Genomic DNA, 24,195 nt, shown 5'->3' with positions numbered 1-24,195 from the left:
GAGATTTGTTTTTAAATGAAAAACAATTTTGATAAATAAATGTTTGTAATTCGTTTTGTTGAATTTGTAATCTTGGTTGACTCACATGATCAGCCCATATCTGACGACGGCAAAATAACAACAGGAATAGTGAGCCATGAAAATGAAGAGAGATTTTTTACTATTCTTAATATCTGTGGTGTTAAGCAATTATTATATGGTAATACTTTTTAACATAATATAAAATTGTCAGTAAGAGGCCAGATCATGACATGAGATGAGTTATTTGACACACGAATAGACAAATATTTGACAAAATTATGTTTGAAGAAGGCATGCCTTTGAAGAACTATTTTCACTAATTATACACCTTATCACTATTTGAAAATCTGTCCCGCTTGACTCAAGAATCTGTCCAGCTTGAACTTTTGACGTCACTTTTCACTTTTCCATTTCGGCATTTATGCCATAAGATATTTTCTATAATGACATTCATTTTACGGGAACTTTTGTGATGTCCAGTTATGGCGCACAATAAGCGTAACAGTGTATATCATCTTTTAAAGTAATCAGTTAAAGACCAAACAGAATAAAGATATATTAACTCAGGGATGATTCCACTATATAGTTTAGGGCTGCGGCCCCAAAAAAATGAACATGAAAATGAATTCCCAATTAAACTCATACCATTGCAAATTCGTACCACGTCAACATGGTCAACTCGTTCCATTGCAGAATTGTACAACATCAAACCCTATAAATACACCTTATCGCTATTTAGTCCATTCCGGGAAAAACAGTTATTTATACAACTTCCTGTTTAGGTCACCGGCCGAAAAATGGAGGTCATCAGTAGTGAGCTGAGGGAGAAAAAACTTTAGAAAGTGATCATCAAGAAACTTTGATATAGTATGATCCACTTTTTTCGAAATTAAAATTGAAGTAAAAAAATATTTTGTTTGAAGTATTTACGGTAGGTTAAACAGGTCTCATTAAAAAGTATCATGCATGGTGAATTGTTTAAACAGGGTCCCAGATAGCTTCAACTGGATGAAAAAGTTGTGTAATTTTAGAACTTATCCGGAATGGAATAAATAGCGATTAGGTGTATTGTAACTTATAGACAACTCATATCATTAAAAATATATACATTGTTAGATCAGTACAATATTTTTGAATGTAAATAGACTATAGCTATATTCATGTTACAATGTATTACCGACTCTGGATTATATAAATAATCTGTGGTACAGTGGTAGTCTATCCTTGCATTCTGTAAGAGCATCCGAAGGAAGTAAAATCAAATGTATAATCAGCTTAATTTTGGAGGAAAGTTTACTGTTTTCCGATTATTTTTGTCATGTCCAAAAAATGGTTAATTTCCCCCCTAATCATGTTATTAATTGTCCAAATTGAAAGCTTGGTGGTACTTATTTACGAAACATTGCACTAACATGTTTTTTATCAAGTTTATATGATATCCATCATGTCTATTTTGTTGTACACTTAAGTAAACCGTGGCAAAGCTTTCATTGGATATTGACTGCATATTTTAATCAAAATCTTATTTAAGCTGCTATTGTCCTAAATGTGCATGATTTTTTTTTTGTTACTGGACATTATATAAGCAACCAACAATTAAGCTGCATGTCAACATTGATCCCAATATGGAATAGTTTTGCTATAAAATAAAGGCATGACCATCAAGTCAGTAATCTATCACACTTTGTTCTCAAAATCATAAAAATCATGAATTACCTAACATGAAATACACAATTTAGAAGGAAAAAAAAAACAATGGACTGGTAGAACTTAATAAATAGGTTGTTTTCTTACATATTAAAAGGCTTGGCGTATCGAATCTGGTCCCCCCCTTTTATACATGTATCATGCATTTTATGTATACATTTAACATGATGGCTTTGTCTGTATGAACAAGTATTAAAATAAGAATATTTATCTATTCCAATTAAAGGGCCAGTTTAATTTCCAAGCATATACAGTCATTTTAAAGATACATTACATAAAAAATAAATGATTAGATATATAACTATACTACACCCTAGATCATGTAGAATGGTGTTTGAAAATAAATTAATAAAAAAGAATATTATGTCTCTCTATACATTGCTAAAACTAATTAGACTTGAGCTATAATCAGGCCGAGAAAAAAAAGATCGATGTTTCCGGTAACCCGACCGACCCTGTTTTTTAGCCCCGACCCTAACTTTTTTATTGGATCTTCAAAAAAAATTTTAAAAAATTGTATCAACCGACCCCGTTTTTGACACAGGCTTCTGATAGATGACATAATATTTTTTCTCTCTTGCTTCTACTTGCATAGAAAGCCAGTCAAACATTTTATTAATGTCAAAAGGTATTCCAAATAGGTTAAAATCCAAGAAATTTGCACAGCAGGTGCTTCAAAAACATTGCAAATGGCACACTTCCGGTTTTTGAAACTAATTACGGATCCGGACTTGGAAAAACCATGATAATTTTTACGGATTTCATTTACGATGTCAAAAAAAAAAAAAAAAAAAAAAGAATTCCGACCTACCGACCCTATTTTTCAAAATGATGTTACCGGAAACACATATCTTTTTTTTTTAGGCCTCATGTATGTCATGATAATACATATAAAATAAAAATAAAAGATAAACTACATCACTACTACCATGACTACATGTACATGATGTACATGTATATTAAGTTTTTGGAATACAAATTCAATTTTCTCTTATTTCAAAACAAGTACTTATAACATTGTATAAATAGGTATGAGATAATAGTGTACTACTGTTATCACACCTATGTAAACAAATAAATCAGAGATTTACCTTTTCCTGATAAAATTCATAACACTCTATTGTTTACATTGGAAGGTTAAAATATAGAACTTATATTTTTTTAAATCAAATGTAAGAGATTTTTAAAGTTCCTTGTACATATATTTTTATACGACCGCAAAAATTTTAATTTTTTGGTCGTATATTGCTATCACATTGGCGTCGTCGTCCTGCGTCGTCGTCCGAATACTTTTAGTTTTCGCACTCTAACTTTAGTAAAAGTGAATAGAAATCAATGAAATTTTAACACAAGGTTTATGACCACAAAAGCAAGGTTGGATTGATTTTGGGAGTTTTGGTCCCAATATTTTAGGAATTAGGTGCCAAAAAGGGCCCAAATAAGCATTTTCTTGGTTTTCGCACTATAACTTTAGTTTAAGTGAATAGAAATCTAAGAAATTTTGACACAAGGTTTATGACCACAAAAGGACGGTTGGGATTGATTTTGGGAGTTTTGGTTCCAACAGTTTAGGAATTAAGGGCCAAAAAAGGGCCCAAATAAGCATTATTCTTGGTTTTCGCACAATAACTTTAGTATAAGTAAATAGAAATCAATGAAATTTAAAGACAAGGTTTATGACCACAAAAGGAAGGTTGGGATTGATTTTGGGAGTTGAGGTCACAACAGTTTATGAATTAGGGGCCAAAAAGGGGCCCAAATAAGCATTATTTTTGGTTTTTGCACCATAGCTTTAGTATAAGTAAATAGAAATCTATGAAATTTAAACACAAGGTTTATGACCATAAAAGGAAGGTTGGGTTTGATTTTGGGAGTTTTGGTCCCAACAGTTTAGAAATAAGGGGCCCAAAGGGTCCAAAATTGAACTTTGTGTGATTTCATCAAAAATTGAATAATTGTGGTTCTTTGATATGCCGAATCTAACTATGTATGTAGATTCTTAATTTTTGGTCCCGTTTTCAAATTGGTCTACATTAAGGTCCAAAGGGTCCAAATTTAAACTTAGTTTGATTTTAACAAAAATTGAATCCTTGGGGTTCTTTGATATGCTGAATTTTAAAATGTACTTAGATTTTTAATTATTGGCCTAGTTTTCAAGTTGGTCCAAATGGGGGTCCAAAATTAAACTTTGTTTGATTTCATCAAAAATTGAAGAAATGGGTTCTTTGATATGCCAAATCTAACTGTGTATGTAGATTCTTAATTTTTGGTCCAGTTTTCAAATTGGTCTACATTAAGGTCCAAAGGGTCCAAAATTAAACTAAGTTTGATTTTAACAAAAATTAAATTCTTGGGCTTATTTGATATGCTTTATCTAAACACGTACTTTGATTTTTGATTATGGGCCCAGTTTTCCAAGTTGGTCCAAATCAGGATTCCATATCAAGTGTTGTGCAATAGCAAGAAATTTTCAATTGCACAGTATTGCACAATAGCAAGAAATATCTAATTGCACAATATTGTGCAATAGCAATTTATTTTCAATTGGAGTTATCTTTCTTTGTATAGAATAGTAGTTGATAATATATGTTGGAAATTTGCCAGACATGACTATGATGTCATTTTCTATTTTTATTTGCCAATAACTTTATGTAAATAACTTCATTGGAAATTTGCCAATATAAAATGTTGCTGATGAAGCTTTTTTTCCTTATCTTATCTAAAATGTTTTTAGATAATGTATATATAATGTTGGACATTTGCCAGACATGACTATGATGTCATTTTCTATTTTTATTTGCCAATAACTTTATGTAAATAACTTCATTGGAAATTTGCCAATATAAAATGTTGCTGATGAAGTTTTTTAGCTCACCTGGCCCAAAGGGCCAAGTGAGCTTTTCTCAGCACTTGGCGTCCGTCGTCCGTCGTCCGTCGTCTGTCGTCCGTCGTCTGTCGTCCGTCGTCCGTCGTCGTCTGGCGTCGTTAACTTTTACAAAAATCTTCTCCTCTGAAACTACTGGGCCAAATTTAACCAAACTTGGCCACAATCATCATTGGGGTATCTAGTTTAAAAAATGTGTCTGGTGACCCGGTCAACCAACCAAGATGGCCGCCATGGCTAAAAATAGAACATAGGGGTAAAATGCAGTTTTTGGCTTATAACTCAAAAACCAAAGCATTTAGAGCAAATCTGACATGGGGTAAAATTGTTCATCAGGTCAAAATCTATCTGCCCTGAAATTTTCAGATGAATCGGACAACCCGTTGTTGGGTTGCTGCCCCTGAATTGGTAATTTTAAGGAAATTTTACTGTTTTTGGTTATTATCTTGAATATTATTATAGATAGAGATAAACTGTAAACAGCAATAATGTTCAGCAAAGTAAGATTTACAAATAAGTCAACATGACCGAAATGGTCAATTGACCCCTTTAGGAGTTATTGCCCTTTATAGTCAATTTTTAACCATTTTTCGTAAATCTTAGTCATCTTTTAGAAAAATCTTCTCCTCTGAAACTACTGGGCCAAATTTAACCAAACTTGGCCACAATCATCATTTGGGTATCTAGTTTAAAAAATGTGTCCGGTGACCCGGTCAACCAACCAAGATGGCCGCCATGGCTAAAAATAGAACATGGGGTAAAATGCAGTTTTTGGCTTATAACTCAAAAACCAAAGCATTTAGAGCAAATCTGACGTGAGGTAAAATTGTTCATCAGGTCAAAATCTATCTGCCCTGAAATTTTCAGATGAATCGGACAACCTGTTGTTGGGTTGCTGCCCCTGAATTGGTAATTTTAAGGAAATTTTACTGTTTTTGTTTATTATCTTGAATATTATTATAGATAGAGATAAACTGTAAACAGCAATAATGTTCAGCAAAGTAAGATTTACAAATAAGTCAACATGACCGAAATGGTCAGTTGACCCCTTTAGGAGTTATTGCCCTTTATAGTCAATTTTTAACCATTTTTCGTAAATCTTAGTAATCTTTTACAAAAATCTTCTTCTCTGAAACTATTGGGCCAAATTAATCCAGACTTGACCACAATCATCATTGGGGTATCTAGTTTAAAAAATGTGTCCGGTGACCTGGCTAACTAACCAAGATGGCCGCCACGCCTAAAAATAGAACATAGGGGTAAAATGCAGTTTTTGGCTTATAACTCAAAAACCAAAGCATTTAGAGCAAATCTGACATGGGGGTAAAAAATTTTATCGGGTCAACATCTATCTGCCCTGAAATTTTCAAATGAATCAGACAACCTGTTGTTGGGTTGCTGCCCCTGAATTGGTAATTTTAAGGAAATTTTGCTGTTTTTGGTTATTATCTTGAATATTATTATAGATAGAGATAAACTGTAAACAGCAATAATGTACAGCAAAGTAAGACCTAAAAAGAAGTCAACATGACCAAAATGGTCAATTGACCCCTAAGGAGTTATTGCCCTTTATATAGTCATTTTTTTTAACAATTTTCACAAAATTTGTAAAATTTTACTAACATTTTCCACTGTAACTATTGGGTCAAGTTCATTATAGATAGAGATAATTGTAAGCAGCAAGAATGTTCAGTAAAGTAAGATCTGCAAACACATCACCATCACCAAACCACAATTTTATCTTGAATCCATCTGTGTCCTTTGTTTAGTATTTACATAGACCAAGGTGAGCGACACAGGCTCTTTAGAGCCTCTAGTTTTATTGTTTTATACAATAAACAATGTATATTCACTTTTACTACCAACCAATCTTTACCATTCAGTGATAACAAGCATTTTATTTTACATTTTAATATTTTATGATGTATTTAAAAGAGTAGTTATTGTTGCAAACTCCATTAGAAATTTGAATTGATATCAGTTTTGGAAAAAGGGAAACGGGGATGTGAAAAAAAAATGTGTGTGGGGGGGGTTTAAATTTTTCTCATTTCAGATTTCATAAATAAAAAGAAAATTTCTTCAAACATTTTTTTGAGAGGATTAATATTCAACAGCATAGTGAATTGCTCAAAGGCAAAAAAAAATTTTAAGTTCATTAGACCACATTCATTCTGTGTTAGAAACCTATGCTGTGTCAACTATTTAATTTTAGATTTAAATAAGTTTGAAGAAGAAATCTTTAATTGATTTGTAAAATCTTGACATTTGTTTTGTGTAAAAAAAAACCATGTTATGTCAAAAATTTGATCACAATCCAAATTCAGAGCTGTATCACGCTTGAATGTTTTGTCCATACTTGCCCCAACTGTTCAGGGTTCAACCTCTGCGGTCGTATAAAGCTGCGCCCTGCGGAGCACCTGGTTTTAATTTGACACTGTTTTATGTAAGAAATACATCTTATCTATCATGTCTATGTGTGTCATCTGTACACTGGTTTAATTAATTCACATTTCATGCATTTATACTAAGTAAACATAACTATATAATGTTAAAAAACTATTGCCGAAGACAGCATGAATATTCTAATGCAGGAAATAGTTGTATATAAGCAAAAATAGTTTTGTTCAAGTCATATATTTTTTTTCATTGAATAGTCCTATTTAAATTCATGTTCTTTATCATATTTATCATGCATGCTTATATAGTTTTACAAAGTATGTACACATAACCTTTGACAAGGCCTTCATTCATTAACAAATGATTAATTTGTGTCATTGGTTATTGACTGCATACATGTACTATCAAAATCTAATTTAAGATACTGTACATGTGCTGTATCTCTACATTCATTTTATTTCTATGTACCTTACCGTAGTCATGATTTAAGTATTTTCTATGAATAAAATATATTACACTTTCACACCCTTTCAAAAATCAATTAATCAATCAACTGTTATAAAGTGTTTTAATTTTACTTGCCGGTTCATGTTTACATTAATTAGATAATTAGAGTTTGTTAATTTTACTTAAATTGCACAAATGTTGCAGGTTCCTGGTTACCTGTTTCATTGTTTAGTTTAAACATATTTATTTATAGTGGACATGGTGGATTAATTGGTAAACAAACTAGTTCAACTTATATTAATCCCTTTCCACCTTGTGGGTGCGAGTGCTGCCGGCTTGTAGCGGCATTAATTAGCCTGCTCTTTTTTTTTTTTAATCTACAAGAATGTCTTTTACATGCAAGAGATATGGCTCTCTCTGAAAGTATGTAGAGTGTGTTAATTTTACTTGCAGATTCATATTCATATGTCATGTATGTGTTTTAAAATGTGTTATTTTTACTTGCAGGTTCATGGGAAGGATGGACATTGTTCGTGGTATGGTGAATGTGGTGACTCACCGACGGGGAAATACAACTGCTTGTATACAGGGCCAGCTAAACCTTTAACAAACGAGACAGGATTAAAAATTCTCAAAACTTATTGTCCAGATTTACTTGAGGGTATGAAAAATGCATTTATCTTTTTAAAAACTCATGAATTAACAGTATCTCATAGTAATGAACAATTTAAAGATCTACTCTGACACTCAATAGATATATGATATACATATATATCATGTATATACTTCATTTTGTACATTTTCATGTAAACATTGTTGGACAGGATTTTTTTTGGACATACTAATGCAAACTGGCCATGCATACTTCAAAGTTATAAGATGCTAATTGGTCATGGATACTTAAAAATCATTAATAAATCATTAATAATCAAATTGTCTCTGATCATGATGATACTTCATAAATTATAAAAAGCAAATTGGCTATACATGCAGTCAGGGGTACTACTTGTACAAGTTAATTTTATTTACTTGAAGAAGTACAAAAAAATATACACATATAAGTAAAAAAATAATGTTTGAATAATCTCCCCTTAATTTTCTGAAAAATTTACTTGCACTTTGTAATTATTTTTTCATTTTAGTCTTTGCATAGATCTGAAACCACATAAACTTATTGCACCAATTTGCCATTTAGTTCCTGGGAAATTCTGGTTAAATTTACTTGTATAAATAAATTTTTCTTACAATCCCACAAAAATCCTCAAGTTTTGAGATGTAAGGTCATGTCTTTAATAATTTTTCCCAGGTTTGCTCAATTTTTTTTTATTAAAGTTCAATGTTTCATCTCATTAATTCAACAAAGAAACTGATTGAGCAAAGATCTTGTTTATTTGTGCAAGGCCTTCAAAAATTGCTCCTTTGGGGCTTGTAAATGAGCAGTGTTATGTCAGAAGATAAAAGACAAATGGAATTTTCATTGTCCATGAGATTACACTAAAATGATTAGTAATGACATCTGCAAATGGTACACAATTTAAAATTCTATTAAAGCAAAGAAATCTTCAGAATTCAAGAAAAGAAGAAAGGATAAAATTGAGAAAGGAAATGGGGAATGTGTCAAAGCGACAACAACCCGACCATAGAGCAGACAACAGCCGAAGGCCACCAATGGGTCTTCAATGTAGCGAGAAACTCCTGTACCCTTAGGCGTCCTTCAGCTGGCTCCTTAGAAAATATGTATACTTGTACAGTAATAATGGAGGCTCCTGACTTGGGACAGGCGCAAAATTGCGCCGGGGTTAAACATGTTTATGAGACTCAACCCTCCCCCTATACCTCTAGCCAATGTAGAAAAGTAAACGCATAACAATACGCACATAATAAATAAAATGACAATAGTACATAAATAACAACAGACTACTAGCAGTTAACTGACATGCCAGCTCAAGACCTCAATTAAACTGATTGAAAGATTATGTCTTCATCATATGAATATCAGGCACAATCCCTCAGGGGTTTAGTATCATACTATCATAAAATATATGAGAAGAACATAACCTGTGTCATGCCAACAACTGTTTTTAAATAAATGTGTTTAGTTCCGATGCAAAGACCCTATAAGTGAATTAATATTATTATACAAGTAAAAAATACTGAATGTCTAAGGGACATAACTGAGCCTTTTTTTTTTAACTTATACAAGTAAAAAAATTCACTTGGTTAAGTAGCCTACAAATTTGCTTATATTGTATATTTTTTTTACTTCTTCAAGTAAATAAAAATTACTTGAATAAGTAGTACCCCTGACTGTCAGACATGTACTGTAAACATATTTTATATGTTTATTAGGCCAACTAAAATTAATTAGTAGATTTTCATCCAAATTTTTGAAAAAAATGGGGCGGGTGGGAGGATTTTATTTTTTAATTTTTATTTCAAAATTTGAAACAGGAATTTTGGAAGGCAACACAATTTTTTACGGTTACCGGAAACGGAGATGAACAAATCCGGAAATTGAAAATTTTTCAAAATAACAAAAATCGGGGCGGGACGATTTCAGAGGGGCGGGCGGGGATGAATATCTACCAATTAATTTTAATTGGCCTTAAAGAAATCATTAAATATATATATAGCATTTATAGCTACAAGGGTAAACAATGGTAAAGACATAAATACAAAATAATTCAATAATTGGTACATTGTGTTAAGAAAAAAGAGCATTGCTCTTATATAAATCTGTCTCCCTTGACTATGATACTTCTAAATTATTTGAAGCAAATTTGTCATGGAAATCTCGAAATTATAAGATACTACATGCTCAATGATACTACAAAATTATTAGATGAAACTGGTCATAGATACTTCAATATTATCAATATGTTTCAATGAAAAAAATGTTTTTATTTTTACAGAAAAAGGTGATACTTACACATGCTGTGACACAGATCAGCTGATTACTATTCAGAAGAATATGGGACTGCCACAACAGTTCTTCCTACGATGTCCTTCCTGTTACCGCAACTTTCTCAACTTGTACTGTTACCAGACTTGCTCAAAGAACCAGAGCAATTACGTATACAACGTTAAAACCGAACCAGTGCCAACTAACAAAAACAAAACACAAATTACAAAAATAGACTATTTCATTACACACTCCTATGCTAATGGTATGTTTAATTCCTGTAAGAGTGTACAGATGCCGAGTGCTAATGAACGAGCGATCACAGTTTTCTGTGGCCATCCTGCTGATCAGTGCACTATTAAGAACTGGCTACAATACATGGGAGATACAACTAATGGACACACCCCTTTTGATATCAACTTTAATATAACCAATACACCAATAACTCCGAATACAACAAATACGACATTTTATCCCATGGATGTTTCTACGTCTCTTTGTAATGAAACTGCACTTAACAAGTCTGCTTGTAGTTGTCAAGATTGTACGCTTAGCTGTGCTCCGATGCCACCTTTCCCAAAACCTCCCAAACCAGCGACCATCTTAGGCTTTGATGCCTGGTACTTTGTTATGTGTATATTGTACATTATTTTCGTATTGTTTTTTGGAACTTACGGATTGTGTTACAATATTATACATCGGAATGCTTTTGGAATCAAACAAAAGAAGTATGATAGTATAGAAGAAAGACCTGCTGGTAGAACTGGAAGTATAAATGGACATGGCCAATCAAGGAAAAAAAAATTGTCAGCGCCACTTGTCGAGGAAAAGGATATTAACTGTTTAGAAAAAATTGGAGCTGGCGTTGAGAAATTTTTGAGGAACATATTTCTAACATGGGGGTTATTTGTAGCACGACATCCTGTAATTGTTATAGTACTAGGTGTACTAATCGCTGGAGCCTTGTCAGCAGGACTATACTTTTTCAAGGTCACAACCAACCCAGTAGAACTTTGGTCTGCTAAGAACAGCAGGGCACGCACAGAGAAGGACTACTTCGATTCCCATTTTGGGTAAGGATTTTTTTAACCTTGTATATATGAGTTTCTTGATTCAGTTATGTATCTTTGATTCATTTACATTCCAACATGCATTAAACACAAGTTGATTAAATAAATGCAATAATTCATTTCAAGTGAATCAACACATTCTAGCAGGACAAGCTGGTAGAGTTATCTGAGTGGATACTAAACTTATTTAATGACCTTCAAAATAACTTTGATGGTAATTTTTTTTAAAAGATGTTGTGGATTTGTGGTACAATTGCCAATTAGACAGCTATCCAACAAAGTTAAAATGAAGGCATTGTAAGCAATTATAGGCAACCATATAGCCTTCGATAATGAGAAAAGCCCATACGGTAAAGTCGCTATAAAAGACCCCTACATGAAAAATTATTGTTGTTTGTTGTATGCTGATTATTCAAATGATTTCTTTTTGTGGTACTCAACAGCAAATAAGTGTTAAATGTTATTGAAAGATTACGCTCCATTCCTTGCTTTTCTTCAAAAACATCTATTAACTTTCCTCTGGGGTCAGGTTATAGACTAGGGTTGGTGGGGTAACTGGAACCATTTATTTGCTCTTAGAACATTTAGAAGCTGTAGAAGTTATGAGGCTAGCTTGCTTTTGAGAGTGTCTTTCCATATATATAAACATAGAATAACAACTTATTAACAAATTTATGTTTTAAACAGGCCATTCTACAGAACTGAGCAACTGATTGTGACCAGACCAAACAATAATACAATAGTTAAACATAAGAATCCAGGATCTATCGTCTCATTTACCGACTATACTTCTTTGTTTGATAAGGAATTTTTACATATGGTAGGTTCAAAGTTAAACATAAAAATCTAGGAACTATTATCTCATATACCAACTATACTACTTTGTTTGATCATAAGAATCCAGGAACGATTGAATTGTCACATTTGCTGTCTGTACTTCTATGTTTTTACATACCGTAAGGCGGCTTCAATGGCCATGTGGCCTACTTTAGTCACATTAACCATGTTAACCTCTAAATGAACTACAATTTAAAAAAAAAATCCTAGCTAACAAATTGCAAAAGGCTCCTGACTTGGGACAGATTCAAAAATGTGGCAGGGTTAAATATGTTTTGTGAGATCTCAACCATCCCCTTTTACCTCTAGCCAATGTAGAATAAACAAACATACAGCAATATGCACAGTAAACATGGTTTAAAAGAAGTACAAATCGGTTTTGTCTTGGCTTAATTAATATATTGTTTGTTTCTCCAATCCTGACCCTGCCAAGCCAGGTTCGGGGTCGGTCGGGACTGGGGAATTAAACAATATTTTATTTTAGGCCTCAGTTTACCTTCTGAATATCAGTAGTTCTCTCCAGTCTCTTTTATAAATAATAAACACCAATCAGTCCTTTAATTACAGTCTTTTCAATGGTTGTAAATTGCTTTTGAAATGTATATGTACTGTGGATTTATTAATATGCGTTGGATACCAATTTCATGGATTTTCTTGGTGCAGGAGAACCATGAATTCAAATGTTCAATGAATTACAAATTTTCTAAGGAATTGTATGTTTGATTTTGCCAAAACCACAAAATTAATTTCCACTTATATGCAATTTTTCCTCAAACCAAGAAAACTGGTACCCAAGAAAATAAATAAATCCACAGTAGCATGATTAGTGATTATTTTAATGTATAGTGATTGTTAGCACACTTGGTCATTTTTAGCTCACCTGGACTTAAGTGAGATTTTGCACTTCCTCGCAATTTGTGTCCATCTTCTCTCTGGTACAACCAGTTATAGGTTTAATGATGATAAAAAAACTTACATTTTGTAAAAGCACTATTTGTATGCAGCAGTTCTTGAAACTGAATTTTTTCAACAATCATGAGAATTGCACTGACAAGTGCATGCAAATATTTTTTGAAATTACAGTGCTAATATAACATGTATACATGATTATTTTTTTAGCTTTTAGATCTTCAACTTGAAATAGAAAACTTAACAGCAACCTACAAAGGTGAAACAGTTCGACTAAAAGATATCTGTTTCAAGCCGCTCGCTCCAGACAATAACAACTGTACAACAGAAAGTGTGTTAGAATATTGGCAGAAAAGTCATGAAAATATTGACAAAGTAGCCATGACTCCTGATGGATGGTTTGTCAAGGCCGATTACCTTGATCATTTCAAGTTCTGTGTTAGGTAGGTTAGGTTTCCAATACAAATCAGGGCTATTCCATTAAAATGTATGTGGGAGAGTAGGACAGAGTTTACCTTGTACCTTGATCGTTTCCATTTCTGTGTTAGGTAAGTCAGGTTTCCAATACAAATCAGGGCTATTCCATTAAAATGTATGTGAGAGGGTAGGACAAAGTTTACCTTGTACCTTGATCGTTTCCATTTCTGTGTTAGGTAGGTCAGGTTTCCAATACAAATCAGGGCTATTCCATTAAATGTATGTGGGAGGGTAGGACAAAGTTTCAAAGACTCCAGATGGATGGTTTTGTAAAGGCAAATGACCATGACCATTTCCATTTCTGTGTCGGGTAGGTTAACTTTCCGATACAATTTATATGAAAATAAATCATTAAATATAAGTTATATGAAAATAAATCATTAAATATAAGTTATATGAAAATAAATCATTAAATATAAGTTATATGAAAATAAGACATTAGATATAAGTTATATGAAAATAAATCATTAAATATAAGTTATATGAAAATAAATCATTAAATATAAATTATATGAAAATAAATCATTAAATATAAGTTATATGAAAATAAGTCATTAGATGTAAGAAGATGCAGTGTGAGTGCCAATGAGACAACTCCATCCAAGTCACAATCTGTAAATGTCGACCATTATAGGTCAAAGTACAGTCTTCAGCACAGAGCCTTGGCTCACACAAAACAGCAAGTTATAAAGGGCCCTTAAAATTGATGTTTGCTTCAACTTGTAAATTTTTATTATGCTGTCACTTTTATGGAGCAGTCAACTTTTGAAACCAAGATGTGGCAAATAGAGCCCCAAAAAAGACCTCTTAGTAATGGTGTACTGATTAACAAAGAATAGAGAATCATTTTCAAAAAATATATAGAAGGAAATAAATGGCCTAAAGAATGAAAAATACCGAAAGAAAGGCCCATCCATATGGGCCGAGACCACAATTAATTCCTCTATCAGTTCTTTATAACGTTTTGTCGCATAAAAAAAAATTGCCTATTCTTTTTGTCTAATTTTTTGTGTGTGTAATGTACAGTTCAAGTCCAAAAATATATGCGATTTTCAGAAAAATTGCATGTTTAAGTTATACAGATTTGCCCAATACACAAGTCAAGAGATGTTCCGAAAAGTGTAAATATTATCTTTTTGCACCTTGCAGAATCACTCTTTCCTTATCAAAATCAGTTAAAATAAAACATCCAAAAGTTTATTTTAGCTCTCTTCTTTCATTTCCACCCCTGAAAAACTAAGAAATGTATGAGAAAGGGAAAGAAAAAAATAAAGAAAAAATACACTATTATAATTTATATGGTTCGCTACTGACTCCATACGGATCCATAGAGGGTTAGTAAAATCCATAGGGGGTGAGGCCGGAGGCTTAGTCCCCTATGAATTTTTTTCACCCTCTATGGATCCGTAGGGGGTCAGTAGTTAACCGTATAACGAATTTATCGGATGCTGGTCTTTTTCTGCGGCGTTTTGTTGAAAAATAAACAATGAAACACAACAACATTAATAGATGACGTCGCCATTAACGCGTCATGAACCCCATATGAAACTTACTAACCCCATATGGTCTCATAGGGGGTCACCACGTGACGGCAATTAACCAATCACAACGTGATAATTCATCTTTGGTCCGATAAAATTAAAGGGAACTATATTCATGGACAACAAAAAGCAGGTTCATTAATTGTGGTCTTGTGCCATATCTAGACCATCTTGCATGGCTGGATATAATCATGGCACCATGATTACAATCACTCCCCTCATAGTATCAACAGAAAGGTTTTAATTTTATTGCAGTGCTGATTTTGAGATTTATATTGTTTATCGCTATTTTTCTAAATTTTCCTTTGATCTTATTGACTGATAATTTCCTTTCTCAGAACAGTAGAGTGATATGAAATAATATTATTAATTCATATATTTTAACAAAGGAGTAGGTCCGGTAAGGACCGATTTTGGCCTCAAATTTCAGGTTCGTCTGACGAAAGATGTTGACCACTTTTTAAACACTTAAGTGTCAATTTTATTTGAATTAATTAGTTTATGTGAAAGATTTTAACAGATTTAGTCATTAAAAACGATCCGATTCAAGCTCAAATATGAAAAATCTACCTAATATGCCGAAAAATGTCACTTTTCTGATGGTTTTTGGTAAAAATGAAAGTGGCCGCATCCGTGTTCATCCTCAACCTTTATATATGTTATGTATTATCATAAAATACAACTAACATTTCAATATTAAGGATGAACACGAATGCGGCCACTTTTATTTTACACGAAAACCGTCTAAAATTTAACTAAAATGCTAGAATTATGAGGATTTCAGTAATTTAGCCTGACTTAATGGTGCTAGTACCGGATATATGTGCATTGTATTGTCAAAAACAGCCCATATTTATGTAGCAGAAGCATTCTACTGTCCAATAAATAACTAAAGGTTTACATTTTAACAATTTTGTAAAACTGCTATATTTTGGGGCCAAAAAGGGGTCTTACTGAACCTACTCCTTTGATTCGTTTAGGGATAGTCACATGTTTAACTATATTTTTGAAGGAAGAGAGAAAACGGTGGATAGCAAAAGGCATATTGCACAGTTATTTTTAGAATATATAAAAACTGACATACTTTGTGACTTCATGTAATGAATTTTAGGATACTGTTAAACGATCTTTAACATTTTGAAACAAATGATTATTTGACGAAAAAAATCTTCAAATACATATTAAAGAAGACAAACAAACAAAAAAAGTAATTGAAATAACAACAAATATTTTGTTATTGTCGAGGAGACAATATGATATCTATAAAATTCCAACAAAATCAAATGACGATGTTGATACAAATAGGGTTGGAAATTAATAATATAAGAAATATAGCCTTTGTATGAGGTCAATACAGGATATATCAACCTCAGAGGTACTCAGTCAATATACTTCTTTCAGATCAATATATCCTTGTATCGACCTCATACAAAGGCGATATTTGTATATTATTGTCAAATATCTATAAACAGATTATCATTGGTCAACTGAACTCGATTGTTTTTCTCACATTTTACTGTACCAGCTCAAGCTAGAAAATCAATCTCTTTGAGAGGATCAACGATAATCTATAAAAATTGAATAGATTTATCTAATATATTACCAATAAAATGTATTTATTTTTGTATGTATATTTCCCTTTCAGTGCCCCAGCTTCTACACAAGATACAGTTGGACTGAATATTTCATGTCTGGCCACTAATTCTGCTCCTATATTTCCATGGGTAGCCATGGGAGGATTTGATGGTTTGTATTAATTATGAAAGAAGATCCTTAACATTTGAGTTGAGTCGGATAGAAATCATGCACATGAACATCAGTACACCTATTAACTTATTTAGGGGGGGAAAAATACTATGTAAAGTCTGTAACTGTTTGTGTGGATTGACAAATGCCTGTATTTTTGTGGATATTCAATTTGGTGGTTTTATCAAAGTCTGCTTACAAGCCTATAGATAATTTGCAATTCGCTGAATATTTAAATTCTTGGTTTGCCTGTACCCACGAAAAACATGAAGATTGGCATCCAAAAAATAATAATGGATCTACAGTACTTGTTGTTTCGATATGGGAATTGAAGAAGTTGTGTCAACTGCTTTAATCAAATTAGTAATATACATCTAGCTTGTCAAATTAAATAAATAATTGTGATATTACTAGTAAAAACCAAGTCACAGTAATCTTATTTAACATGAATTTGAATGTCCCTCTGGTATCTGTTGCCCCTCTTTTGAAGATCTTCTGTCGCAGTACTAAGTTATAAGTTTTCTATTACAGGTTTAAATTATCAAGACTCGACAGCATTTGTCATCACTTTTCTAGTCAACAACCACCTTAAAGATGAAGACAATGAAAAAGCTATGGCGTGGGAAAAAGTCCTTATAGATTTCATGAAGACCAGACAAAATGGTCCGAACATGACAATTGCCTTTAACACAGAGGTAGGACTTTGGTATATTGTTTTTTGCCAGATAATACAACTTCAATAGCTTCTCTATGATCAATTCTCTCTCATCAAAAAAAATTTCCAACAACAATTCAAATTCCCAAAGAAATGTAAAATTTCCATTTAAAACTAAAATGGTCTAATAATATCCATGACCTAATTATAAGGAAATTTTAAAAATCTACGAAAACTGATACCCATGAATTAAAGTACCTTCACAGTACATATATAGCAACAAATGTAATTGAGAGGTAACTAATAACATTTAAAAATCAACGTAATTGAATTGTATTTAATTATTCGGCATGTTATTGACCCCAGGTGAATTTCTAATATAAAATCATAAGAAGATTTGGTATGATTGCAATGAGACAACTATTCCCCAGAGTTAAAATTAACAGGTAGTTTTCAATTAATGGCTGAACTCAACTAATACATGCACAACCAATATATAGGTGATGGGGGTAATTGAAGATCTCATGAATATGGATTCAATGAGGTTGAATTTATCACTTGCAAGTGAATATATAATTACTGATTTTTCTTTGGTCATTTTCACAAAATTGAAATAAGCTGCTAAAAAGGAATTATTATTCATTATTTCACTTTTATAAATGATTGAAACATACAAAATCATAAATAGAATACACAAACGCACACATTTTAATGAACAATTTTGTTTTTAGCGATCAATCGAAGATGAAATAAACAGAGAAAGTAGCTCTGATATTTGGACAGTTTTGGCTAGCTACCTGATTATGTTTGGGTACATAACAATAACTCTTGGACAGTATGGGACTTGTGAAAATCCACAAAAACTACTGGTAGGTATAAGTTATGCGACAAACAATAATATTTCAGTATGCTACATTTGTCTACAACAAAATGAGAAAGTCCTGCCCTGCACACAGAGGCAAATGGTCATTATTGATAAAGTTATATAAACACCACTCATTCCTGTTAGAAACATGACCACTGACTTTTGTGTTTATCAACAGTTGTCGCCCTTGAAATAAGTATATAATGTGTAGTGCAGCCTGCAAAACAAAAATAAAAAGCAGAAGAAATCTTGTCGTTGATAATTATCTCCCTTTGAAAAATACCAAAACTGTTTAAAATGATTTCCACATTGTATTTGCTATATGTCATGCAGGCTACAAAACAATGTTGTAAACAGAAAAAATCTTGTCATCAATAATTATCTCCCTTTGGAAAATACTAAAACAGTTAAAAAAAGATTTCCATATTATATCTGCTATGTTGTGCAGTCAGATTAAAAGATCGAATAATTTTATAGCAGTATTTGTTTTTTCTCCATTGCTAAATTGATTTTATTTTCAGATTGATTCCAAGATAACATTAGGACTATCCGGAGTATTAATTGTACTATTGTCAGTAGCTGCCTCCCTCGGGACCTATAGTTACTTTGGAATACCAGCAACACTTATCATCATAGAAGTTGTACCATTCTTAGTCCTGGCTGTTGGTGTGGACAACATCTTTATTTTAGTCCAGGCCTATCAGGTAAGTTTTAACTGACTTGATATATTTAATTAGGTCTAGGTCTTTTTGAAAGAGATGATAATTAGTCCAGTCTGCAAATACTGACTAAGGAATTAAATGAAGTGAAATAACTCTATCCATGTTCATATTTTACAGGAAAAGGCTTTTATTATAGGGTATAATGTTTTTGACTCGTCTGTCAATCAGTCCTATTCCTGTCAGCACAACTCCTCTAAATTTCTGAAACCACACAACAGAATTTCATGAAACCTTTTTAGATAATAAGGACATACTATGTAGATGTGCATATCAACAGTAAAATATGATTCCTTTTTTTTCTAGGAGTTACCCCCCTTTATTTGCTTCAAAATACTACTGCAACAGTTTGTCATCGCGATCCTCTGAAACCACACAACAGAATTTCATGAAACTTTGTAGATAATAAGGACATATTATGTAGATGTGCATATCGACAGGAATTTATGATTCAATTTATTTTCTTAGAGTTATTTTATTTGTTCAGTGACAATGTGGGGGTGTGGGGTATATGAGTGCGCTCATTAAGGTTCTTTAATTTCTTTGGTTTTTTTTATGAAACTGATTTGTAACAGTTTTAAGACACAAAAATTGAGCTCAAATTCTGTAAAAAAATGTTGTAATTTATGCCTTGCATATGATATTAGAATACATTAATTTGTCAGTATGTTTGTCTGTCTGTGTTTGTTGAGCCTCTCAACTTTTGTCGAAAAAGTGAGATATATCGATCCTACATTCTGTCGTCGTCGGCATCCACAAATATTCACTCTGGGTAAAGTTTTTGAAATTTTAATAACTTTCTTAAACCATCCTGGATTTCTACCAAACTTGGACAGAAGCTTGTTTATGATCATAAGATAGTAACCAGAGGTAAATTTTTGAACCATTTTTTCCGTATTTTACTTATAAATGGACTTAGTTTTTCTGCCAGGAAACATTACATTCACTCTGTGCTTAAAGTTTTTGAAATTTTAATAACTTTCTTAAACTATCCTGGATTTGTACCAAACTTGGACAGAAGCTTGTATATGATCATTAGATAGTATCCAGAAGTAAATTTAGTAAAAAACAAAAATCTCTTTTTCCATATTTTACTTATAAATGGATATTTTTTTCTGCCAGGAAACATTACATTCACTCTTTGGTTAAAGTTTTAAAAAATTTAATTACTTTTTAAACTGTAATGGATATGTACCAAACTTGGACAGAGGCTTGTTTATAATCAAAAGCTAGTATTTAGAAAGAAATTTTGTTAAAATTTGGTACCTGTTTTTCTGCATTTTACTAATTATAAATGGACTTCCAGTTAACATTACATACAGACTGCTTTTAAAGTTTTAAAACATTTATTAGATTCATAAACTATTCTGGATTTTACCAAACTTGGACAGAAGCTTCTTACAATCAAAAGATAGTATCAAGAGGAATATTTTTATTTATTTTTTTCCTCATTTTTGTTAAGCCTGTGATTAACATAAAGTAGGTGAGACACTGGGTTCTGCGGAACCCTTACAAATTTTTTATCTATCTGTCCCTTATAATATCAGATTAAATTTTTTTTTTGTCAAACTTTATGTTTAATTTATCATATGACAGGCATGCAAAACTGTTCTGTAGGTTTTTGTCGAGCCTGCAACTTTTGTTGCAGAAAGCTTGACATAGGGATAGTGATCCGACGGCGGCGGCTACGGCGGCAGCAGTTACGGCGGCGGCGGCGGTGTTAGCTCACTTCTTAAAAGCTTTATATTTTAGAAGGTGGAGGACCTGGATGCTTCATACTTTGTATATAGATGCCTCATGTTACGAAGTTTCCGTCAGTCACATGTCCAATGTCCTTGACCTCATTTTCATGGTTCAGTGACCACTTGAAAAAAAAGTTCAGATTTTTTGTAATGTTGAATTCTCTCTTATTATAAGTAATAGGATAACTATATTTGGTATGTGCATACCTTGCAAGGTCCTCATGCCCGTCAGACAGTTTTCACTTGACCTCGACCTCATTTCATGGATCAGTGAACAAGGTTAAGTTTTGGTGGTCAAGTCCATATCTCAGATACTATAAGCAATAGGGCTAGTATATTCGGTGTATTGAAGGACTGTAAGGTGTACATGTCCAACTGGCAGGTGTCATCTGACCTTGACCTCATTTTCATGGTTCAGTGGTTATAGTTAAGTTTTTGTGTTTTGGTCTGTTTTTCTCATACTTTATGCAATAGGTCTACTATATTTGTTGTATGGAATGATTGTAAGGTGAACATGTCTAGCGGACAGATGTCATCTGACCTTGATCTCATTTTCATGGTTCAGTGGTCAAAGTTAAGTTTTTCAGTGTTGGTCTTTTTATCTGATACTATACGCCATAGGTCAACTATATTTAGTGTATGGAAATATTTTATGATTTATATATTAGTCGCGCAGGTTTTATTTGACCTTGACCTCATTTTCACGGTTCATTGCTCAGTGTTAAGTTTTTGTGTTTTGGTCTATTTTTCTTAAACTATAAGTATTAGGTCAACTATATTTGTTTTATGGAAGCATTGTTAGCTGTACATTGCAGCCTGGCATGGTTCATCTGACCTTGACCTCATTTTCATGGTTCATTGGTCTTTGTTTAGTTATCTTGGTTAATGTAAGGTTTATGTGACAGTTGTAATAAAGCTGTATACTTAGGACTATCAACATAATATCAATGATTAGTAAAGAAGGCGAGACATTTCAGTGTGTGCACTCTTGTTATTAATGTAAATAATGCAACTGTGTGAGGATTGCAAAAATAAAAACTTGCATTTTGATATCTAATACATTATTTTTACACTGATTTTTCTGAAATCGAAATAATTGATCTTGGATTATTTTTTATTCTTTAAATATTCGTAAAAATAAATACACGCAATAATTTATGAATTTACAGTGTGAAGAATCCTTGCTCTTCGCCACATAATTTATAATGTCATCTCATTGTTTTTCACAGCGGGACACCAGACCACCAGGTGAAAGTTTAGAAGAACAGATCGGTAGAATCGTAGGCAGAGTGGGGCCAAGCATGTTACTCACTAGTTCTGCAGAATCCATAGCTTTCTTCCTGGGTAATATATACTTTATAAGCTCTTCGTGGGTAGTTTAGCTTTCTTCCTGGGTAATATATACTTTATAAGCTCTTTGTGGGTAGTTTAGCTTTCTTCCTGGGTAATATATACTTTATAAGCTCTTCGTGGGTAGTTTAGCTTTCTTCCTGGGTAATATATACTTTATAAGCTCTTCGTGGGTAGTTTAGCTTTCTTCCTGGGTAATATATACTTTATAAGCTCTTCGTGGGTAGTTTAGCTTTCTGCCTGGATAATATATACTTTATAAGCTCTTTGTGGGTAGTTTAGCTTTCTTCCGGGGTAATATATACTTTATAAGCTCATCGTGGGTAGTTTAGCTTTCTTCCGGGGTAATATATACTTTATAAGCTCTTCGTGGGTAGTTTAGCTTTCTTCCTGGGTAATTAAGAAATAATTCATGGGGGCTTGAATATATCGTGATTTTACCACGGGTTAGATTTCTTCCTGGGTAATATATACTTTATAAGGTCTTCGTAAGTAGTTTAGCTTTCTTCATGGGAAATATACTTTAGGCTTAAATTAAAATATTGTTTGTTTGCCCTTTACCGACCGACCCTATAAATTCGTTCCGACTGAAAATCTTTTAAATGTATTTACCAGCAATATTTTATTTTATTTTTTTTTCCTTCCTACCAAAAATCTTATATTTTGTATTTCCCGCTCAAAGCTTTTTTAAAGGAATCCTCGGGTTTTATCTTCCCTGTATAAGGTTAAGTCCGTTTGGTATCACATGAGCGTTTGGCATGAACACTTGCCTTTAGAGATTCAAAGCATTTGATTGAAGTCGATGTTGAAAGTATGACGTCCGTTGCTCTTTATACTTGAATTGCAGGGTTCATTCAAAAAAGTTCGTTCAATATGAAATTATCAACGTGTGTACAAAATATTTTGTTACCAGATGTTGTATCCATGTAGGGATGGCCTTTGGTTGTCCGTAGATCAGGATGATTATGTTAACGCTGCTTTCAACCAGCTTTGACATTTTATTTATATCTGACACAAACCAAAGTCCTGTAAATTTGAGAATAATTGGCAGTAAAATCGCCAAGTTTTCCTTACAGACCATCTATAAAAGCATGAAAAATACGTGAAATTGAGTTTCAAGTCTTTTAGATTTTTATTGATAACACCGGGACACACGAAAATTTAAACACTCAGTCTCTAGAGTTGTAAGTAGAGTAAGACAAATGCTTAGTTTTAGCTCTTTTAACTGGTTGCATGACGATGATGGTGGGAAATGCACTGCCAGGCAGTGGCTTTATATTCTAGTCAAATTTTTTTTTTATTTCACAGATATCATCTCTGATAATTTAAGTTAAAATTTTGATAAAATTGGTAGAATGTCGTTATAAAACATGCTATAGATTGCACATTGTACAGCTGTTTCACAAACCATGCTAGAGAGATATATGATATTAATTAATCTTTCGGTCGAGTTAAGCGTACAAGGTACATGTACGTAGTACAGAATACCAGTGCAAGTTAAAACTCTTAAAAGTTCCAGGCATATAAAAGTTGAAAATATGCTGCACAACCCAATATTTTGATATTTGAAAACAAAATAGTAGTGCATATGAATTCACATTCTACATGATAATTTTTTTTCATAACTTCCTGGGACTATTATACTAATAGTCCCAGAAACTTTAATAATAGTAAAGATCAGTAAAATCATACTTAAAACAAAAGCAAATACAGACAAAATGATATCATGCAGATTTTGTATCTATAAAATAAAATAGTATACCTACCTGCCTAACCATGACAAACAATGTACCGAGCCAAGTTATTTTTTGGGAAAGAAAAATAAAATATTTTACCTACCTACCTACCCTGTTTCAAAAAATAGGGTCGGAAAAGGGCAAACAAACAATATTTTAATTTAGGCCTTATACTGCAACTAGTTGTAAA

At 32.6% G+C, this 24,195-nt stretch overlaps 1 protein-coding gene across 1 annotated transcript in view; it reads left to right on the top strand.

Moving 5' to 3' along the window:
* Positions 1–74: 74 nt before the first annotated feature.
* Positions 75–24,195, top strand: part of LOC143054835 (NPC intracellular cholesterol transporter 1-like) — a 51,664-nt gene continuing 27,543 nt past the window's right edge. Inside the window, exons 1-10 of the mRNA XM_076227887.1 lie at positions 75–199; positions 7,964–8,117; positions 10,369–11,431; positions 12,116–12,248; positions 13,385–13,617; positions 16,838–16,938; positions 17,470–17,633; positions 18,325–18,462; positions 18,980–19,162; positions 22,149–22,263. Of these exons, the coding sequence (XP_076084002.1) occupies positions 137–199; positions 7,964–8,117; positions 10,369–11,431; positions 12,116–12,248; positions 13,385–13,617; positions 16,838–16,938; positions 17,470–17,633; positions 18,325–18,462; positions 18,980–19,162; positions 22,149–22,263 (2,347 nt within the window). The 5' untranslated portion in view covers positions 75–136. The remainder of the gene's footprint in view (positions 200–7,963; positions 8,118–10,368; positions 11,432–12,115; positions 12,249–13,384; positions 13,618–16,837; positions 16,939–17,469; positions 17,634–18,324; positions 18,463–18,979; positions 19,163–22,148; positions 22,264–24,195) is intronic.

The sequence above is a fragment of the Mytilus galloprovincialis genome, chromosome 12 (assembly GCF_965363235.1).
Source record: "Mytilus galloprovincialis chromosome 12, xbMytGall1.hap1.1, whole genome shotgun sequence".
NCBI lineage: Eukaryota > Metazoa > Mollusca > Bivalvia > Mytilida > Mytilidae > Mytilus > Mytilus galloprovincialis.
Note: the sequence above shows the minus strand (reverse complement) of the source record. Positions and strands in the feature narration are given on the sequence as shown.